The sequence below is a fragment of the Electrona antarctica genome, assembly GCF_951216825.1.
Source record: "Electrona antarctica genome assembly, chromosome: 14".
NCBI classification, from domain to species: Eukaryota; Metazoa; Chordata; class Actinopteri; order Myctophiformes; family Myctophidae; genus Electrona; species Electrona antarctica.
The window spans coordinates 2,402,405-2,420,870 of NC_136795.1; the positions used below are offsets into that span (position 1 = coordinate 2,402,405).

At 46.1% G+C, this 18,466-nt stretch overlaps 2 protein-coding genes across 2 annotated transcripts; one reads left to right on the forward strand and one right to left on the reverse strand.

Annotated features, from left to right (window-relative positions):
- Window positions 1-79: 79 nt before the first annotated feature.
- Window positions 80-5,071, forward strand: LOC306937507 (small ribosomal subunit protein uS7m-like). Its single transcript, XM_079521335.1, has 5 exons — window positions 80-183; window positions 2,031-2,222; window positions 3,158-3,221; window positions 3,856-4,023; window positions 4,502-5,071. Exons 1-5 carry the CDS (start codon window positions 137-139, stop codon window positions 4,721-4,723), a joined length of 693 nt encoding a protein of 230 aa, XP_079377461.1. The 5' UTR covers window positions 80-136; the 3' UTR covers window positions 4,724-5,071.
- A 7,510-nt stretch (window positions 5,072-12,581) lies between these two features.
- LOC306936281 (MIF4G domain-containing protein B-like) lies at window positions 12,582-17,658 on the reverse strand (the record flags this gene model as incomplete). The annotated part of the gene is made up of 5 exons (XM_079519770.1): window positions 12,582-13,466; window positions 14,703-14,813; window positions 16,058-16,150; window positions 16,525-16,680; window positions 17,512-17,658. The coding sequence occupies 5 exons, from the start codon at window positions 17,656-17,658 to the stop codon at window positions 13,350-13,352; spliced, it is 624 nt and encodes a 207-aa protein (XP_079375896.1). The 3' UTR covers window positions 12,582-13,349.
- Between the last annotated feature and the right edge of the window lie 808 nt (window positions 17,659-18,466).

Consider the following 18,466-nt stretch of genomic DNA (forward strand, 5'->3'; position numbering starts at 1 on the left):
AACGTTAAATATACATTAGTGTTTAAATTAAGAGATAGTAATAATAACTGTTGCTGTTTGATTGTTTTTTTCCACGCAGGCATCTGATAGACGGTCCTAAGTGGGGTCCTCGTCGCGCTTCAGGCACATTTCCAAGATGGCGGCCTCCATCACTGGTCTGTTGTTGAAACCTTGGACTCCAAGGTAACTGTTTATAATTATTATGTTATTGTTTAATATATGACGGTTATCATCAGTTAATAACTATAAAACATTATAATAATGGTTCATTCATGCTGATTTGTGAACTGACGCCATGCTTAGATGTGTGTGTACTCTCTCTCTACTGTGGTTACTTTAGCTTCTGGCTAAAGTTCTCGTCGGAACAGGGATTGAGGGATTGAATACTTTAACAGTTTGCAGAAATAAAGCACAGGAGGAAAGTAGCGTTCTATATAAGCTTCAATACGAGATGATTTATTATTATAACCCAAGAAAGCCTGTGGCTTAATTGTTTACACGATTTTCAGTCAGAATCGATAAATACATCTACGACGAGAGTCTAAATCTTAGGTCCTCCATGTTCAATTCATCAGAACATTTAAATGACATACAAATACACAGTACTATCGCACAAAGATTTGACCGTATTTGGCCCTGCCTCTAGTTTTGATTGATTGATTGATTGATTGAAGAATTTATTAACAGTTTGCAGAATTACAGTACATTTCAAGCACAAACTCAATACAAAGGCTGTTAACTGTGAGTGGACGACCCAATTAAGCATTACACTTGTTTCCAATAGGGTCCACCATGTTCAAATCATCAAAACATTTAGAGACGTACAAATAGACACTTCTATAGACAGAACAGGAATTCATCATAAAGGAGGTAAAAAGGGAAAAGAAACATATACAGTGAGGGGAAAAAAGGGGTGGGCGGTGGGGGGGATTCACGTTCAGCTCCGTTAATTTGTTTGTTTTCCTGGGAGGAGCTGCGTTGGGTCCCCAAGTCGGCTCCGTAACTGTGAGGACCCCCCTGTTGAAGATCCCTGTTGTTCTTCTAAAATCTACTCCACTACATTTCAGAGATGAATATTGGATAGTGCACTTTTTACTCCACTGCAGTAATATATTTAATAATAATAATAATAATAATAACAAACAATGTTTTTAACTTTTTCTATTGTCTTGTTGGTGTTTCTGTGCTACGTGTGGTTTTTGATGTGGGGTGTTTGAACAGACTGTGAAGACAAATATCTTTCGGGACAATAAAGATTATTATTATTATCCCACCAATGAAGTGCTTTTTGAGCGTCATGTTGTGAACCACGGCTACAACAATGTGCATTACATCCACCCATTCACTTCACATACTGACAGATGGACCCTATAAAACGCTGTCTGTCTTGGCTTCCAGGGTGCTGGCAGTGAGATGGAGCAGGTTATAATTAGAGTTATACTAATAATAATAATGAATTGCATTTTTTTTATATCGCTTTTCTATCGAGGCAATGTAGGGTTCAGTGTCTTGCCCATGGACACTTCGACATGTAGTCAGGAGGAGCCGGGATTCGAACCGCCGACCCATGGATCATTGGACGACCTGCTCTACCTCCTGAGCCACAGCCGCCCCAAAGTTTTCCAGATAACCATTTTTTTCAGACCGAGTACAAGTACTTAATTTTTTGTACTTGCCGATACGGAGTACCGATACGAGTACTTTATTTTTGTTGAGTACCCACTTATTTTATCCCCTTTTCCTCATAGATGTGTAGATGGATCTCCGTTCTACTCTTGTTAGTTACTTGTCATTCATGCTTGTAGATCGGCTGTTTTGTATTGGGCGAGTTGCTGCAGTGTTGGGTCAGACTTGCTCCCGTTGCATTCGTTCAGGCTAGTGTCAATTGGATGTTTTGGTACGCGGGTCAGATTATCGGGCCGGTTCCGAGTACAGAGTACTTGAGGGTGATATCGGGGGTCCGAGTACCCGATACCACTATCGGTATGGGAACAACTCTAGTTATAATGTTGATCTCTTGGTCTTGGCAGGGTGCTGCTGGTGAGATGGAGCCGGTATAACCCGTACTACCTGGAGCCAGAGGTGCGTAAGGAGCCGCACAGCGTCCCAGAGACGGAGCTCAGCGCCGAGGAGAAGGAACAGCGGGAGCTGAAAGCCGTCAGACCCATAAAGGCAGCCAGCAACTCACAGAACAGCTCCCCGTTCCACGACCCCATCTTAAGGTACTGAACACAGTCCTAAATGGGGGTGGGTGTATTGCCTGCAACCTCACGACAGATGAGTATCACGATACAGACGCCACCATACGATATATATGATATACTATACGTTGATTCAAAATAATGACCATGTATTTACTTTATCATTCTGTAGCAAAGGCAAAGCCTTTAAGTATTGCATAAATACAATGAAACACGTTCAGGCCCACAGAGATCTTTAAATTAAAATAAAAGCCACCTCATGGCTTCATTGTGCATTTTCACATATCGTCTGGAGTATATATCGATATATTGCCGTATCGATTCATTTAACCCCCCCCCCCCCCCCCCCCCACTAGTCCTAAATTCATACTCATTTTTTAAAAGGCCTTATAATGTATTACATTTGTATTCGATTCATTTTCGAAAGGTCTCTTAAATATTGTTTAAATTAAGACCTGAGGCCAATTCTAGTTCTCACATTTTCAAGATGTTTCAAAAATGTAAAATAAAAATAAAAAATTAGTTTTTATATCTGCTGCTTTTGAATAGCCAACACTAAAATCACACAGATGCATTCCCAGTTTGAATGGGTTGCTGTAAATTTGTATACCAGTCGGACTCTATGACTACTATTTGACTCTATGACTACTATTAGTTTTGAGTGGAGAAAAGCTAATATTCTTGAACACCAGAACCACTTCTGAATTCAGATTTTTCATCTGAGTTTCATTACCTTGACAATATTGCATATTACATTGAGACCACCTTAAAACGTTTCGTGTTTATTTCTGTTGCAAGCTTGGCCTTACATTTCATTCTAGATGGCATACAATCCTTTAATGTAAGTTCCTAATACTTGCAGACAAGCTGACTGCTAGGCGTGTGTTGTGGTTAAGAAGAGCATGATGCAGCTGAGACAGCCTGAGAGCTAACCGCATGTTGTGTTTTCTCCACAGTAAGTTCATCAACATGATGATGAAAGGTGGAAACAAGGTTCTTTCCAGAGACCTCATGAATCAGGTGAGGGAACGTCTGCTCTCCTCTGATCCTGTTATTCACCCATTAAGACCCGAGGCACATTCTACACACATCTTCTAAATTCTAACGGTTTCATGAAAAGCGTACGTTTCTAGACCCCCACAATTATATGTATTTTGCCTAATACATATCATGGCCTAATACGTCTCAGGCAGACCCCCATCTCAGAATATTTTGTGCCGGGGACTCCCGGAAGCAAAGTTTCAGTTAAAAATGTTTGCTTTAGGCCGGGGCCATGGCTCAGCGGTCCAGGCACCTTGGCTGGTAATCCAGTCTGGCAGTGTGCCACGGGTTCGACTCCCGATCCCGACGGCCTTTACTGCATGTCACCCCCCCCATCTCTCTCCCCATTTTCCTGTCAGCCTACTGTCTGTCCCTCCATAAAACATATAAAATAAAGGCGAAAAAAAAAATGTTTGCTTTAAAAATATATACATTTTAAGATTTGCACACTTTTTCCACCTTCTTTTCAAAAATAGCAGATCCACAAGCTTGGAGCGTGGCACAGAGTGACGCACTGTGAGCTTGTAGATCTGCTCTTTTTGAATAGCCAAACCTAAAACCCCACGTGCCGACATCTACAGTAACCCCTCCGTGGTCTCTTCCTCTGTGGCAGACGTTGGAGAGCATCAAGAGGAAGCAGGTGGAGAAGTACCACAAGTCTCCTGAAGCCCAGAGGGAAGACATCCAGTGTAACCCGTACACCGTCTTCCACCAGGCTCTGGACAACTGCAAGCCCGTCATCGGCCTGGCCAGCATCCAGAAAGGAGGCAAGAAGTACCAGGTCAGTGACGTGACACTAACGGGAACGCTTTTATAGGAAATTACAAAGTGTCCAACAAAATGGGTACTGGATAAAAAACAAACCCTTGTAAAACTCCCATTACGAGGATTCCCTTTAACGCAGTGGCGTGACGTTTTGGAGCAACAAACAGCCTCTTGCTCTGTTGTCGTCACGTCATTGCATTCAATAAATCCTTCTAAGTCATTTCCTTTAGTTTTTTTCCTCAATGGGAGCTGTTTGGATCTTGCTGCGCTAACCTGACATGTTGTAGTCTCGTGTAGGCAAACTATCAAGAGATCTCCTTTTATGTATGAAACACCAGGAAAACCTATGCCCACTGATTTGAAAACAAAATTATGATATCTGCCCTAATTATCTGGATCTTTATTGACCGTGAGGGAAATGTGGTTGTCACAGCACAAACAAGGCTAAATAACTCTTAGTAAACATGGAGCTGAAACCATCTCTTCCTCCTCAGGTGCCCATCCCCCTGACGGACAACAGGCGTCGCTTCCTGGCCATGGACTGGATGATCTCGGAGTGCCGGAAGAACAAGCACCGCCGCACGTTCATGTACGATAAGCTCTCCCAGGAGCTGCTGATGGCCTTCCACAACGAGGGCAACGTCATCAAGAAGAAGCACGAGCTGCACAAGATGGCCGAGGCCAACAGGGCGTACGCGCACTACCGATGGTGGTAGTGTAGTGGCGTCGTGCTGCCTCCCGTGCAAAGAGACACACCGAGAAAGACAATGAACTTTGAGGATCTGGGATTCCACGTGGCTCCAATAGAGGCTATGTGTGTTACCGTACGTCGTCATATCTGGAAGTCATGCGAGAACGCCTACTACTGAGTGGTAAAAAACAACTTTCTGGGCTTGACAGCCCATACAGAAAAGTCCTGAGCGTATTAAACAACGTTATTTATGGAAACCTTGAACCTTGGTAAAAAGTTAGGAGGTAAATGATGTGACCTGTGCAGCGTTTTGTGACATTATCGCTTCTAGATTGTTCATAGCTATAATAAAACTCAGACAGGATTGAAAGAAGTGTCTTGTTGGCACTTAGGAGGACCGGTTCATGGGAGTGAATGTTCAACCAGAGCAGCATGGGACAAATCACTAAGGCCGCGTCTGAAATCACATACAAATCAGTGTCCCTCTTGTCAGCATACTTCATTGACAAGTGTTCTATACTATACACAATGCTATGTTTGATTTTGTGCATACTGAGACCAGACCACCCCGAAAGTTAGTTAAGTGCACCATCTTGTGACAAAGCACAGGTACTACATACATCTTCCCATCAGTTAACATGTCATTGGTTTCAACAAATACAGTATACTGGCATAATTGATTACTCAAGTCTTACTTGTTAGGCATACTGAAAAGTAAGTGACTTTTCAGACGCAACCAAATGCTTATGGTATGTTCCAGACTGATTGTAAATAGTGAACACTGTTGGTGAAAGAACAATGTAAAAGTGTGAGAGAAGTTAAATATTGTATCGAGTGTTTGTATTGAGATCTAATAAAGTACAAATGCAATAAATGTATCACACCAAATCCTTCAAACTCAAAGATTTATTCAAACAAATCTTTTTACATTCAGTGTACAATCCAACCGTAGGAAGTAAAACAAAATGGAATTGACCTACTACGTACAAATGTTAAGAGAATAGATATACATAACCCAGGAATACTAGAAAATATCTTGACGGGCAGTTTGCACCGTGTCCTGACAACCGTGTCCTGACACAGCAGAACATCGTTGACAATCAGTTGTTTGTGATCAGATTCATTCAACCTACTGCATATGATGGTCACGAAATACACCTGGATCTTTACAACACGTTTTCAACAGAACTGACTAGCTTTTACCAGACTATTAGTTTAATCTTTTAGTAAACCCTTCAGAACTCAAAATAATGCAGCTAAAAGTTTAGTGTTTCACTGGTGTTAATTGGCTTTTTAACTCTTTCATCCTTAAGCTGTACAAACTCACTAGAATTGGTCAAGTCCTATTATTTGCATCAAATGCACTGGGAAGCTCCGCCCAGGCAGTAGTAGTGCATGTTACGCAGGGAGACACATTTTGCTCGTCTAGTGTTGAAGTTTTACACGTTTATTTTAATGACCAATCGATTGACTTATTAAAATGAAACGTGCTCTGAAAAATGACCGTGGCACACCCATCTCTGCTGCCGTGTTAAAAGTGGTCAGATAGCTTTCAGGAATTCATCATTTTCCCAAGTGGTCAGAAAATGAAGAGAGAAAAATAAGATTTTTTCAGTCATTTGGAAAATAATTGTCGATTGTATGATCGTGAGTTGAGTGAATCGTTACATGCCTAAATTAGCCCACAGATAAAACGCAACAGATCAAGGTTTAAATTTCACAGCAAATCGAGTCTACAAGTTATTTTTGTTCTTCCCTCCTTAAAAGCTCCATTAGAGCTGTAAATTGACTTTGTTTTTATTTATATACCTGGTAACCATTTAACCCCAAGGAAGGCACGGCTTTGGTTTGGAATCATTGAAGCTGCCAAATGAGCCACAGAATAATACAAATAAAAACAACCATCGCTGAGGTCGGCTACTGGTATGTGCTGGTGGAACGAACAGCAGAGCAGACTACTGGTATGTACTGGTGCTGGTGGAACAAACAAGTAAAGAACAGCTTTTATAAAATATACAAGTACTGTCTGGCTGGGCCCCATGTTTATACTGCAAGTCTACAACTTGCCAATATAAGACCTAGCTCTTAAAAGGGATAGTTTAGTTTAGTTCACTTTTCTTTCCTTTCCCGACTTCACTTCAAGGAGCAGCTGAAGTGAGAGGAGACGGTGGAGCTCAGCTTCAAGGAGCAGCTGAAGTGAGAGGAGACGGTGGAGCTCAGCTTCAAGGAGCAGCTGAAGTGAGAGGAGACGGTGGAGCTCAGCTTCAAGGAGCAGCTGAAGTGAGAGGAGACGGTGGAGCTCAGCTTCAAGGAGCAGCTGAAGTGAGAGGAGACGGTGGAGCTCAGCTTCAAGGAGCAGCTGAAGTGAGAGGAGACGGTGGAGCTCAGCTTCAAGGAGCAGCTGAAGTGAGAGGAGACGGTGGAGCTCAGCTTCAAGGAGCAGCTGAAGTGAGAGGAGACGGTGGAGCTCAGCTTCAAGGAGCAGCTGAAGTGAGAGGAGACGGTGGAGCTCAGCTTCAAGGAGCAGCTGAAGTGAGAGGAGACGGTGGAGCTCAGCTTCAAGGAGCAGCTGAAGTGAGAGGAGACGGTGGAGCTCAGCTTCAAGGAGCTGAACCTACTTTGACGGAAGGAAACGTGGCAGGTGTTCCCCACGGGGGAGGAGGGGAAGGGCAGTAACGTCACCGAGCCTCTAGTCTAGAGAGAGCCGCCATCGAGATGGCCAACCGATAGCCCTGGTCCAGTGCTTACAGCGAGTCTCTCTGAGAGAGAGAGACTTGCTGTAAGCACTGGACCAGGGCTAGCCAACCGACACAAGTACAACGAACCTCGCTACGTCAACCTCTGGATTCAACTGAACTGGCCCAAAAGAGCATGATGTCCACTGGGGACATGTACAGCTACAGCTACACGCATTATATATATATTTTAAGTTATTTAAGTTATTTTTGGGCTGAACTATCCCTTTATGCAGCAGGAGGGGAAGTCCAAATGTAATTTCTATAGCACCCTGACAACAAAATATCTTGACCTGTATTGGATTGACAGCTGTACATGTACTATTGTTGGCACCATTTGTATTTCAATGAAAAACAAATGCAAATTCTGATTCCTACACGTCACCTGGCGTCATTAAAAAAAAAAGAAAAAACACATTGCCTGCCTATGACATCCCCCCCCCCCCCCACCCCCCAATGTTGAATCCTGCTGTTAACGTCACTCCAAAGATGCACATTATTATTAATGATATGTTAATTAACTAAATAAATCAACTAGTATTGATTATTGCTTATAACATCAAGAAGAAACTCTTAAACTACTCCAGATTCTTCAAGTGGTCACTGAAGCACCAGAACCGGGAAATCGTGACGGCTGCAGATGCAAAACATGGCGCTGCTGAAAGACCTTAAATTTGATTTCTACAAAATAATCACCCCGCCTCCTTTCTGCTTCCGTTAAAATAACGTCTACATTAAAAAGGTTAATACCTCCCCCTGGCCAGCCGGGGCGCCTGATGGAGGGGAACGGAACTGGTCGGAATAATGTGTTCCTTCCACGCGCTACGCCCGGCCGGGGAAACTCTCCCCTGTCAGGTGTAAAGATGCAGCTTGGACTCCTCATGCATAGAAGGAAGCATGAGGTCAGTCCGCTGCCCTCCCCAGGTTGGCAGAGGAAGTGTAGCGCCCAGGATTACATTAGATAATTGACACGGGGTAAAAAAAAAAAAAAGGGTTGCAAAATTGTGGGATAAAAATTTTAAGAAATACAAAAAAGTTTGAGCACGTCTTAAATCTGTAACAAAATAATCCCTGATATAAGCAAAAAAAACTAAAACGTTTTCTGTCTAGCACACGTTGGAAAACCACACCTTAATCTGAAAAGTGGCAGAGATGTGTTAATAATATAAATGTTAATATAAATTATACCACACAACAAGACGAAACCTTGAAATGATTGAACATATTTCAGTCGAAGCAATCCAAACCTTTTTGGAAAAATAAAAAAAACTGTCAAATATATATATATATATACTGCCTAAATAATTGAAAACAACTGTCCTCCCATTTAACAGCTGAAGAAATACACGGGTATTTCTGAATTAAAACTAAAGCAAAATGCACAGCGTATACCCCTGTTTGGAATGTCCGTTGGTACTACTTCAGTTCCATACAAAAAATATATAAAAAAATACCACAAAGTGTAAACCTTTTCTAAAACTGGAATGCCAGCAAGATGGGAACTAAAACAAATGACCTTTGTTTTAAAAAGTAACAAAACAGCAACTTCTTTTTCAGCTGGTATTCAAACCTATAAGCAACCAAATAAATTCGAAACACACCATACCAGCATAGTGGATAAATCTCTTTAAACTAAACCAACTATTTACAATTGCACAATCTGCATCCCCGGCTGCGTGCCATAGGTGCAATCTTTCCACTTCACACATCTGTAACCTTATCTTTACATAGAATTGGTCCTCAACTAACGCTCATTAGAAGAAGTCACCATTTCGGTCTACTCACTCCGAGTCTCATTGGAGAGCTGTGGACAGTTCAGCCTACCAGTGACATCATTGATGGGGATTCCAAACTAATAGAAACTAGTCTCTCTCTCCCCGGAAAGCTGGCATGCTGGAACAGAAGCCATTGTTCTTACTCTTAGTCAAGCGTCCGGCTGCGTTAAGCATGTATACGAACACTATTGGTCTGTGTTTGGGGGAGGGAAGCCGAGTGGGGCGGGGCGGTGAACCTGAACCTGAACCTGGGGCAGCAGCTACTCCTACGGGCCAGGTTGGGGGCAGCACCTACTCCTACGGGCCAGGTTGGGGGCAGCACCTACTCCTACGGGCCAGGTTGGGGGCAGCACCTACTCCTACGGGCCAGGTTGGGGGCAGCACCTACTCCTACGGGCCAGGTTGGGGGCAGCACCTACTCCTACGGGCCAGGTTGGGGGCAGCACCTACTCCTACGGGCCAGGTTGGGGGCAGCACCTACTCCTACGGGCCAGGTTGGGGGCAGCACCTACTCCTACGGGCCAGGTTGGGGGCAGCACCTACTCCTACGGGCCAGGTTGGGGGCAGCACCTACTCCTACGGGCCAGGTTGGGGGCAGCAGCTACTCCTACGGGCCAGGTTGGGGGCAGCAGCTACTCCTACGGGCCAGGTTGGGGGCAGCAGCTACTCCTACGGGCCAGGTTGGGGGCAGCACCTACTCCTACGGGCCAGGTTGGGGGCAGCACCTACTCCTACGGGCCAGGTTGGGGGCAGCAGCTACTCCTACGGGCCAGGTTGGGGGCAGCAGCTACTCCTACGGGCCAGGTTGGGGGCAGCACCTACTCCTACGGGCCAGGTTGGGGGCAGCAGCTACTCCTACGGGCCAGGTTGGGGGCAGCACCTACTCCTACGGGGCAGGTTGGGGGCAGCACCTACTCCTACGGGCCAGGTTGGGGGCAGCACCTACTCCTACGGGCCAGGTTGGGGGCAGCACCTACTCCTACGGGCCAGGTTGGGGGCAGCACCTACTCCTACGGGCCAGGTTGGGGGCAGCACCTACTCCTACGGGCCAGGTTGGGGGCAGCAGCTACTCCTACGGGCCAGGTTGGGGGCAGCAGCTACTCCTACGGGCCAGGTTGGGGGCAGCAGCTACTCCTACGGGCCAGGTTGGGGGCAGCAGCAGCTACTCCTACGGGCCAGGTTGGGGGCAGCAGCTACTCCTACGGGCCAGGTTGGGGGCAGCAGCACCTGTCAGCGGGGAGGAGTGGGAGGAGTAGGCGCTACATTTGTATCAAAGTCTCCTCAATGGCTTCTCTGGGCTTTATGGGCACTATTCTCTTTTATTTATTATTTAAGTTATTTTTGGGGTCAATGGCAGGTCAGTCAGTAGGACGCAACAGCAGTGACAACACACTGAAATGCGTGTGTGGGGAGGAATTCATTCATTGGCACGACGACTAAATTGAGGAGAAAAGTGTTAAGCGCCAACAGACGTTGTGGCGACACAGACAGACTGATGAGAACTCTGACGGACAGCCAGGAGTTACAGCAGAGTGGTACCGGACGGACAACAGGTCTCAATGCAAAGCGGCTGGCGGTCCACCTGTGATCCAAGTGCTTTACTTGCACTACACACGAGGCAACTAACTGCCCTCTGCCCAGTCAATCCATTATGACCCCTCTGCCATCGCTCCATTGTTGTTTACCATGCTATTCCACGCTCAGGTGCAAGATCCCCCCCCCCCCCCCCCCCCATGCTCCTGTCAATGCTCCTCCCCACAGTAGTGGACAGATGATCCACTGGTAGACAGGTTTCTGAACTGTCCACAGCCCTCCTCTGACACACAGAGTGAGTAGAAAGGTTGCTGGACTGTCCACAGCTCTCCTCTGACACACAGAGTGAGTAGAAAGGTTGCTGGACTGTCCACAGCTCTCCTTTGAGACAGAGTGAGTAGAAAGGTTGCTGGACTGTCCACAGCTCTCCTTTGAGACACAGAGTGAGTAGAAAGGTTGCTGGACTGTCCACAGCTCTCCTTTGAGACACAGAGTGAGTAGAAAGGTTGCTGGACTGTCCACAGCTCTCCTCTGAGACACAGAGTGAGTAGAAAGGTTTCTGAACTGTCCACAGCCCTCCTCTGAGACACAGTGAGTAGACAGGTTTCTGGACTGTCCACAGCTCTCCTCTGAGAGAGATGTGGACTGAGGTAGGACGTCCGCACACCGTTCTTAAGCTCAATAAAATACTACTGGGAGCTTAAGAACGGTGTGCTGACTGTGGACATCCTACCTGCTTTCTGTATGTATATTGTTTTGTTCAGCACCCGTCAACTTTTTTTTTAGATGTGCGTGCTTCCACTTGGGATCTTATGTCATCGACAGAAATGGTGCCATATTATAATGAGCACTGGCGAGGACCAATTATATAAAGATAAGGTTGAAAATGGGCGACGCGCTCGTGATTTAAGGTCAACTCATGCTTTGTGCGACAGGCGTTGCAGAGGGTGTCGCGTACCTTTGAAAATCGCAGACATGGTACTGTACCATTCTTGTTTGGAAGACGTTTGTCACCACGATGAACGAAAGAGTCACTTTCAGTCACAAGAATTCACTTCCTTCCTTCCATGTTGTGGCACCGCCGTCGGCGAGTCGCAGACAGCGTGAACGCTCAGAACTTGTGAACGTCGCTTCGTTACACACTCGTCACACAAAGCATGAATTGATCGTTAGACGCCGTTGCCGCCCGCGTGCCCAAAGAAAATAGCAGATCTACAAACTCAAACAATCTGCAAAGAATTCAGCACACGATCCCCGGCACACAACCACGTGTACAATAAATCAAGCCTTAGTCAAGCATGTCCATTCATTTGTTCTATGCTTTCTACCACTTCCCCAAAACACAGTGGCGTGCACAGATAGACACTAGGGGGTGCTAGAGCACCCCCTGCCCTTTTGGCAATGTGCCCTTTTGAAAAAAAAAAAAAAAAAAAAAAAACTTTTTTCCCCTTTTTTTTTGATTTTTCAAAAATAGCAGACCTACAAGCTCGTAGCGCGCCACTCGGTGGCGCGCTATGAGCTTGTAGATCTGCTATTTTTCAATAGCTAAAGCATAACATAATGCTAACACCAAAAGGGGTTCCCGCCCAAAATAGATTAAGGCAACCGGCCGGTTCCACGCGCTGCACAAGGTGCCCTTTTTTAACTTGAGCACCTGCCCCTCTAAATGTCTGTGCACGCCACTGTGTTTCATGGACTACCACCGACAGACACAGGCGTGATTAGCTGCCCGTCATCGATTGCCATCTTTAGTGATCAGTGGTAGTAAAACGAAGGAGGGTTCTTTCTCTACACATAAAGAAAACCTTACTCAAAGTGCTACTACTGTATATACGTCACCCGTTGGCTAACACATCTCCTCTTATTGGCTAAAAGCTACTGGATCAAAGCCACACCCCCTGCTGGGTCAGAAAGATTAAAAAAAAATCCCATTCAAAAATCTATTTTTTTTTTATAACTGTGTGCAAAAGATAGAGTGCAGACAAAGCACTCCACAAAGAATATTTGAATCCACAAAGATTCAAAAAAAATCCCATTCAAAAATCTATTTCTTTTTCCTTTTTAAACAACTGTGTGCAACAAATTAAAGAGAGCAGACAAAGCTCTCCTCAAAGAATATCTGAATCCACGACTAGAACTCCACGTTCTATTTGGTGAGACTGAAGAGATTCTACTAGAACTCCACGTTCTATTTGGTGAGACTGAAGAGATTCTACTAGAACTCCACGTTCTATTTGGTGAGACTGAAGAGATTCGACACCTCCATTATGTTAGTTGTGTATTCTGTTCCTCCTCCCTGCCGGAAACAATTATTTTTAAAATAAAATATCGTTTCGTTAAAAGATGGTAATTTGTTTCATGACTTTTCTTTTTAAGCTCAGCTTGCAGAGCTGCCAATGTCACTGTATAAACACAATCGTTTTAAACACGCCTGGTGTCAGGATTTAGTAGAAAAACCGAATGGGAGGGAGTTTATGACCCAGAGGGGGACATGGATTTGACGTCAGCAGACCTTCCGTCCCGACCTTAGCCTAGTATGACATCATCACCTAAATAAGGAGCTGGAAGCGGCGGGCTGTAGTGGCGGGCCGCGGCCACCGGGGCGGCGCTAGTCCGCCAGCTCGCTGTAGTAGTATTTCTGTGCCGTGTTGCTGAGGACCCAGCCCCCCGCCCGGAACTCCAGGATCTCCAGCAGCAGCAGGCGAGCCATGGAGGTCAACCCGTCCTGGAGAAGATAGGGATGGGTATAGTTAGGATTTCTGCTAAGATAGGGATGGGTATAGTTAGGATTTCTGCTAAGATAGGATGGGTATAGTTAGGATTTCTGCTAAGATAGGATGGGTATAGTTAGGATTTCTGCTAAGATAGGATGGGTATAGTTAGGATCTCTGCTAAGATAGGATGGGTATAGTTAGGATCTCTGCTAAGATAGGATGGGTATAGTTAGGATCTCTGCTAAGATAGGATGGGTATAGTTAGGATCTCTGCTAAGATAGGATGGGTATAGTTAGGATCTCTGCTAAGATAGGATGGGTATAGTTAGGATCTCTGCTAAGATAGGATGGGTATAGTTAGGATTTCTGCTAAGATAGGATGGGTATAGTTAGGATTTCTGCTAAGATAGGATGGGTATAGTTAGGATTTCTGCTAAGATAGGATGGGTATAGTTAGGATTTCTGCTAAGATAGGATGGGTATAGTTAGGATCTCTGCTAAGATAGGATGGGTATAGTTAGGATCTCTGCTAAGATAGGATGGGTATAGTTAGGATCTCTGCTAAGATAGGATGGGTATAGTTAGGATCTCTGCTAAGATAGGATGGGTATAGTTAGGATGTATCCTGCTATACCGCTTATCGATTCCAGTTCTTATGGTCTTATTTCGATTAGGATTTTATCGAATAAGGGCCCTTCTCGGCCCCACCCTTCTGCCATTGTTTATTTTATGTTTAGGATCCAAGATGGCCACAGCACAAGGAGGGGGTGGGGCGGGGTTGAGCGGGCGGGGTCGACATATGCCCTTACTGGGCTGCGTTCAAGACACTTGCCTTGTGTCTGAACACAGCTTTGATGGATGTGTTCTGCCTCCCTCCTTCCATCAAACAAGACGTTTGGTCAAACCACCTCCATCAAACAAGATGTTTGGTCAAACCACCTCCATCAAACAAGATGTTTGGTCAAACCACATGGGCTTCCATTGGAAATGCATTGGAGCGGCCATTAAACACAGACACAAGACGGGTGTCTTGAATGTGTGAATGCAGCCCAGTAAGGGCATATGTCGACCCCACCCGCTCACCTCCACCCCACCCCCTCCTAGTGCTACGGCCATCTTGGATCCTAAACACACTCTGGATTAAGAGCGTCTGCTAAATGCCTAAATTGTAAATTGTAAATTGTATAAACAATTGGAGAGGGGTGGGTCAGAGAAAGGCCCTTATTCCTGTGGACACCAAGGCCTACCTGCAGGAGGAAGCCGTCTCGCAGCAGGTAGAAGAGCTCGTCCATGCGCTGAGGGTTGATCCTCTCCAGCTGCTCCCCAATGCGGTGGAGCTGGAGGACCAGACAGTCCACCTGGGACAGACATGGAGGACACAGGACAGGTCAGAGAGAGACATGGAGGACCAGACAGTCCACCTGGGACAGACATGGAGGACAGGTCAGAGAGAGACATGGAGGACCAGACAGTCCACCTGGGACAGACATGGAGAACACAGGACAGGTCAGAGAGAGACATGGAGGACCAGACAGTCCACCTGGGACAGACATGGAGGACAGGTCAGCGAGAGCGACAGGGACATGGAGGACAGGAGAGAGAGAGAGAGAGATATGGAGGACACAGGACCGAGAGAGAGAGAGACAGGGACATGGAGGACAGGACAGAGAGAGATATGGAAGACACAGGACAGAGAGAGAGAGAGACAGGGACATGGAGGACAGGACAGAGAGAGATATGGAGGACACAGGACAGAGAGAGAGAGAGAGACAGGGACACGGAGGACAGGACAGAGAGAGATATGGAGGACACAGGACAGAGAGAGAGAGAGACAGGGACATGGAGGACAGGACAGAGAGAGATATGGAGGACACAGGACAGAGAGAGAGAGAGAGACAGGGACATGGAGGACAGGACAGAGAGGGACATGGAGCAGAGAGAGAGAGACAGGAACACGGAGGACAGGACAGAGAGGGACATGGAGCAGAGAGAGAGAGAGAGACAGGGACATGGAGGACAGGACAGAGAGAGATATGGAGGACACAGGACACAGAGAGAGAGAGAGACAGGGACATGGAGGACAGGACAGAGAGGGACATGGAGCAGAGAGAGAGAGAGACAGGAACACGGAGGACACAGGACACAGATAGAGAGTGATAGAGAGAGAGAGAGAGAGAGAGATGGAGGGAGGACACAGGACAGATAGAGAGAGAGAGAGAGAGAGAGACAGGAACACGGAGGACACAGGACAGAGAGAGAGAGGGAGAGAGACAGGGACATGGAGGACAGGACAGAGAAGGACATGGAGCAGAGAGAGAGAGAGACAGGGACATGGAGGACAGGCCAGAGAGAGATATGGAGGACACAGGACAGAGAGAGAGAGAGAGAGAGACAGGGACATGGAGGACAGGACAGAGAGGGACATGGAGCAGAGAGAGAGAGAGACAGGAACACGGAGGACACAGGACATGTCAGAGAGACGTCTCCACGTCCAGACAACAACAATATATTGTGATAGTAATCATTGCTTAGCAATGGAAGATTTGAACGCAACGGGAAAAAAGCCTAATTTAAATAACGATAAATCAATCAATGCTGTCACCTCGTCCTCGTTGAGCAGAGCGTCTGGCTGGGACAGTCTGAGCAGACAGTCGTACACGGGGTGGACCAGAGCTACCATGGGCATGTTGTTCACCTGAAACACACACATTAACCCATTCAGTTTTCTAAATCATGAAAAGTTTCGGAAAGAAAAAGGCACATTTTAACGATTTTTCAAAAATAGCAGACCTACAAGTTCATAGCGCGCCACTCGGTGGCGCGCTATGAGCTTGTAGATCTGCTATTTTTCAATAGCTAAATTATAACAATGTTTAAAACACCAAAACGGGTTCCCGCCCCAAAATGGGTTAATGGTTAATGTGGTTAAACGCTAACGTGACATGGATGCGTTCCAGGTCTCAATGGATTAAAACAATACATTAACAACAATTACACCATGGTGTGGGCATGCATTAAACATCTGCGACTACTATATAACGACATCCCAGAATGGGATGGAAATGGGACCTTGAGGTAGTCGAAGACGTTGCAGATGAAGGTGACGTAGCACACCCACTCCTGTCTGGAGCTCTTCCTCAGCTTCTCCCGCTCTGTGAACACCTGCTGCAGGCGGTTGAGGAGGTTCCTCCTGAACACGCTGCCGTTGTTCTGCTTGGACTCAGCCTGGAAGAGAGACAACACCATCAGCAATGATCTGCTTGGACTCAGCCTGGAAGAGAGACAACACCATCAGCAATGTTCTGCTTGGACTCAGCCTGGAAGAGAGACAGAGAACACCATCAGCAATGATCTGCTTGGACTCAGCCTGGAAGAGAGACAGAGAACACCATCAGCAATGATCTGCTTGGACTCAGCCTGGAAGAGAGACAGAGAACACCATCAGCAATGTTCTGCTTGGACTCAGCCTGGAAGAGAGACAACACCATCAGCAATGATCTGCTTGGACTCGGCCTGGAAGAGAGAAAACACCATCAGCAATGTTCTGCTTGGACTCGGCCTGGAAGAGAGAGAACACCATCAGCAATGTTCTGCTTGGACTCAGCCTGGAAGAGAGACAACACCATCAGCAATGATCTGCTTGGACTCAGCCTGGAAGAGAGACAACACCATCAGCAATGTTCTGCTTGGACTCAGCCTGGAAGAGAGACAACACCATCAGCAATGTTCTGCTTGGACTCAGCCTGGAAGAGAGAGAACAGCATCAACAATGTTCTGCTTGGACTCAGCCTGGAAGAGAGAGAACAGCATCAACAATGTTCTGCTTGGACTCAGCCTGGAACAGATGGATGGGAGAACAACAAGAAACACCATCAGGATCCTGCACTATGCATGCAGTCAAAGCGAGGTAAGCAAGCAACATTATTCCTCACGGTTTTTGTACGGAACGGAAGGGGGGGGGGGGGGGCTTTCAGAGTAAAAGCTGCCATATCTGCGCGACACCCCGAGCTTCTATTTTGAAAGAAATCCCGGCGCCGATTGTGTTAATAAACACACCTGTACGATGGCGAAGCAGATGCGTCCAGCCTCTTTACTGAACACCTGGTCCTTCAACGACTGGTCGATGATGATGTTAGACACCTTCTCCAGGTTCACTGAGGCCGGGTCTGGAAACAATAGACTACAGTAGCTGCTACTGAACATAAAGACATACTTAATGGGCGATATGCTCATTGAGAGAGAGAGAGAGAGAGAGAGAGAGAGAGAGAGAGAGAGAGAGAGAGAGAGAAAGAAAGAAGAGAGAGTGTGTGTGTGGTGTGGTTACCTGTGTATCTCCTTGAAGTATTTAGGAATATTAAGGAGAAGACTGCTTCTCTCCAGGAGAACCAAGACCAACTGGGCTGACAACTTCTCATCAGCTACCTGGAGCACGCACACACACACACGCACGCACGCACGCTCCACGCACGCACGCACGCACGCACGCACGCACGCACGCACGCACATGGCATATCCCACCAATAAAACATTCACAATGATCTGTCATCATATCATCCATGTCAGGTGGAAACCTTGTATGTTACTTTTCAGGAAATTCTCAGAAATAGAGAAAATAAGATCTACAAGCCCACAGCGCGTTGCCATGTGACATGTTGTGAGCTTATCGATCGGTTATTCTCACAACTTTTTGCTAGACACTCTTGTTGAAATTATGACGATACAAGATTTCTGCCCGACCTCAACGACAACCAAATAGGGTTTTATTAACCCATTTAGACCCGAGGACGAGTCTACAAATGCCTTCTAAATCCTGAGTTTTCTGAAAAACCCATGTTTCTGTCAGTGGTTCTCAAACATTTTCATGTCAAGGACCCCAAGAATTATATGTAATTGGCCGCCGACCCCCATCTGAAAATATGTTGTTCCAGGGACCTTCCAGAAGCAAAGATTTGAGTTAAAAACGTTCGCTCTGAAAGAATATATATTCAAAGATTTACGCCACATTTTCACG

Coding starts and splice junctions, on each gene's coding strand:
- LOC306937507 (XM_079521335.1), top strand. CDS start 137: ATGGCGGCCTCCATCACTGGTCTGTTGTTGAAACCTTGGACTCCAAG. Junction 3,222..3,855: donor CCAGAGACCTCATGAATCAG/GTGAGGGAACGT, acceptor CCTCTGTGGCAG/ACGTTGGAGAGCATCAAGAG. Junction 4,024..4,501: donor AAGGAGGCAAGAAGTACCAG/GTCAGTGACGTG, acceptor CTTCCTCCTCAG/GTGCCCATCCCCCTGACGGA.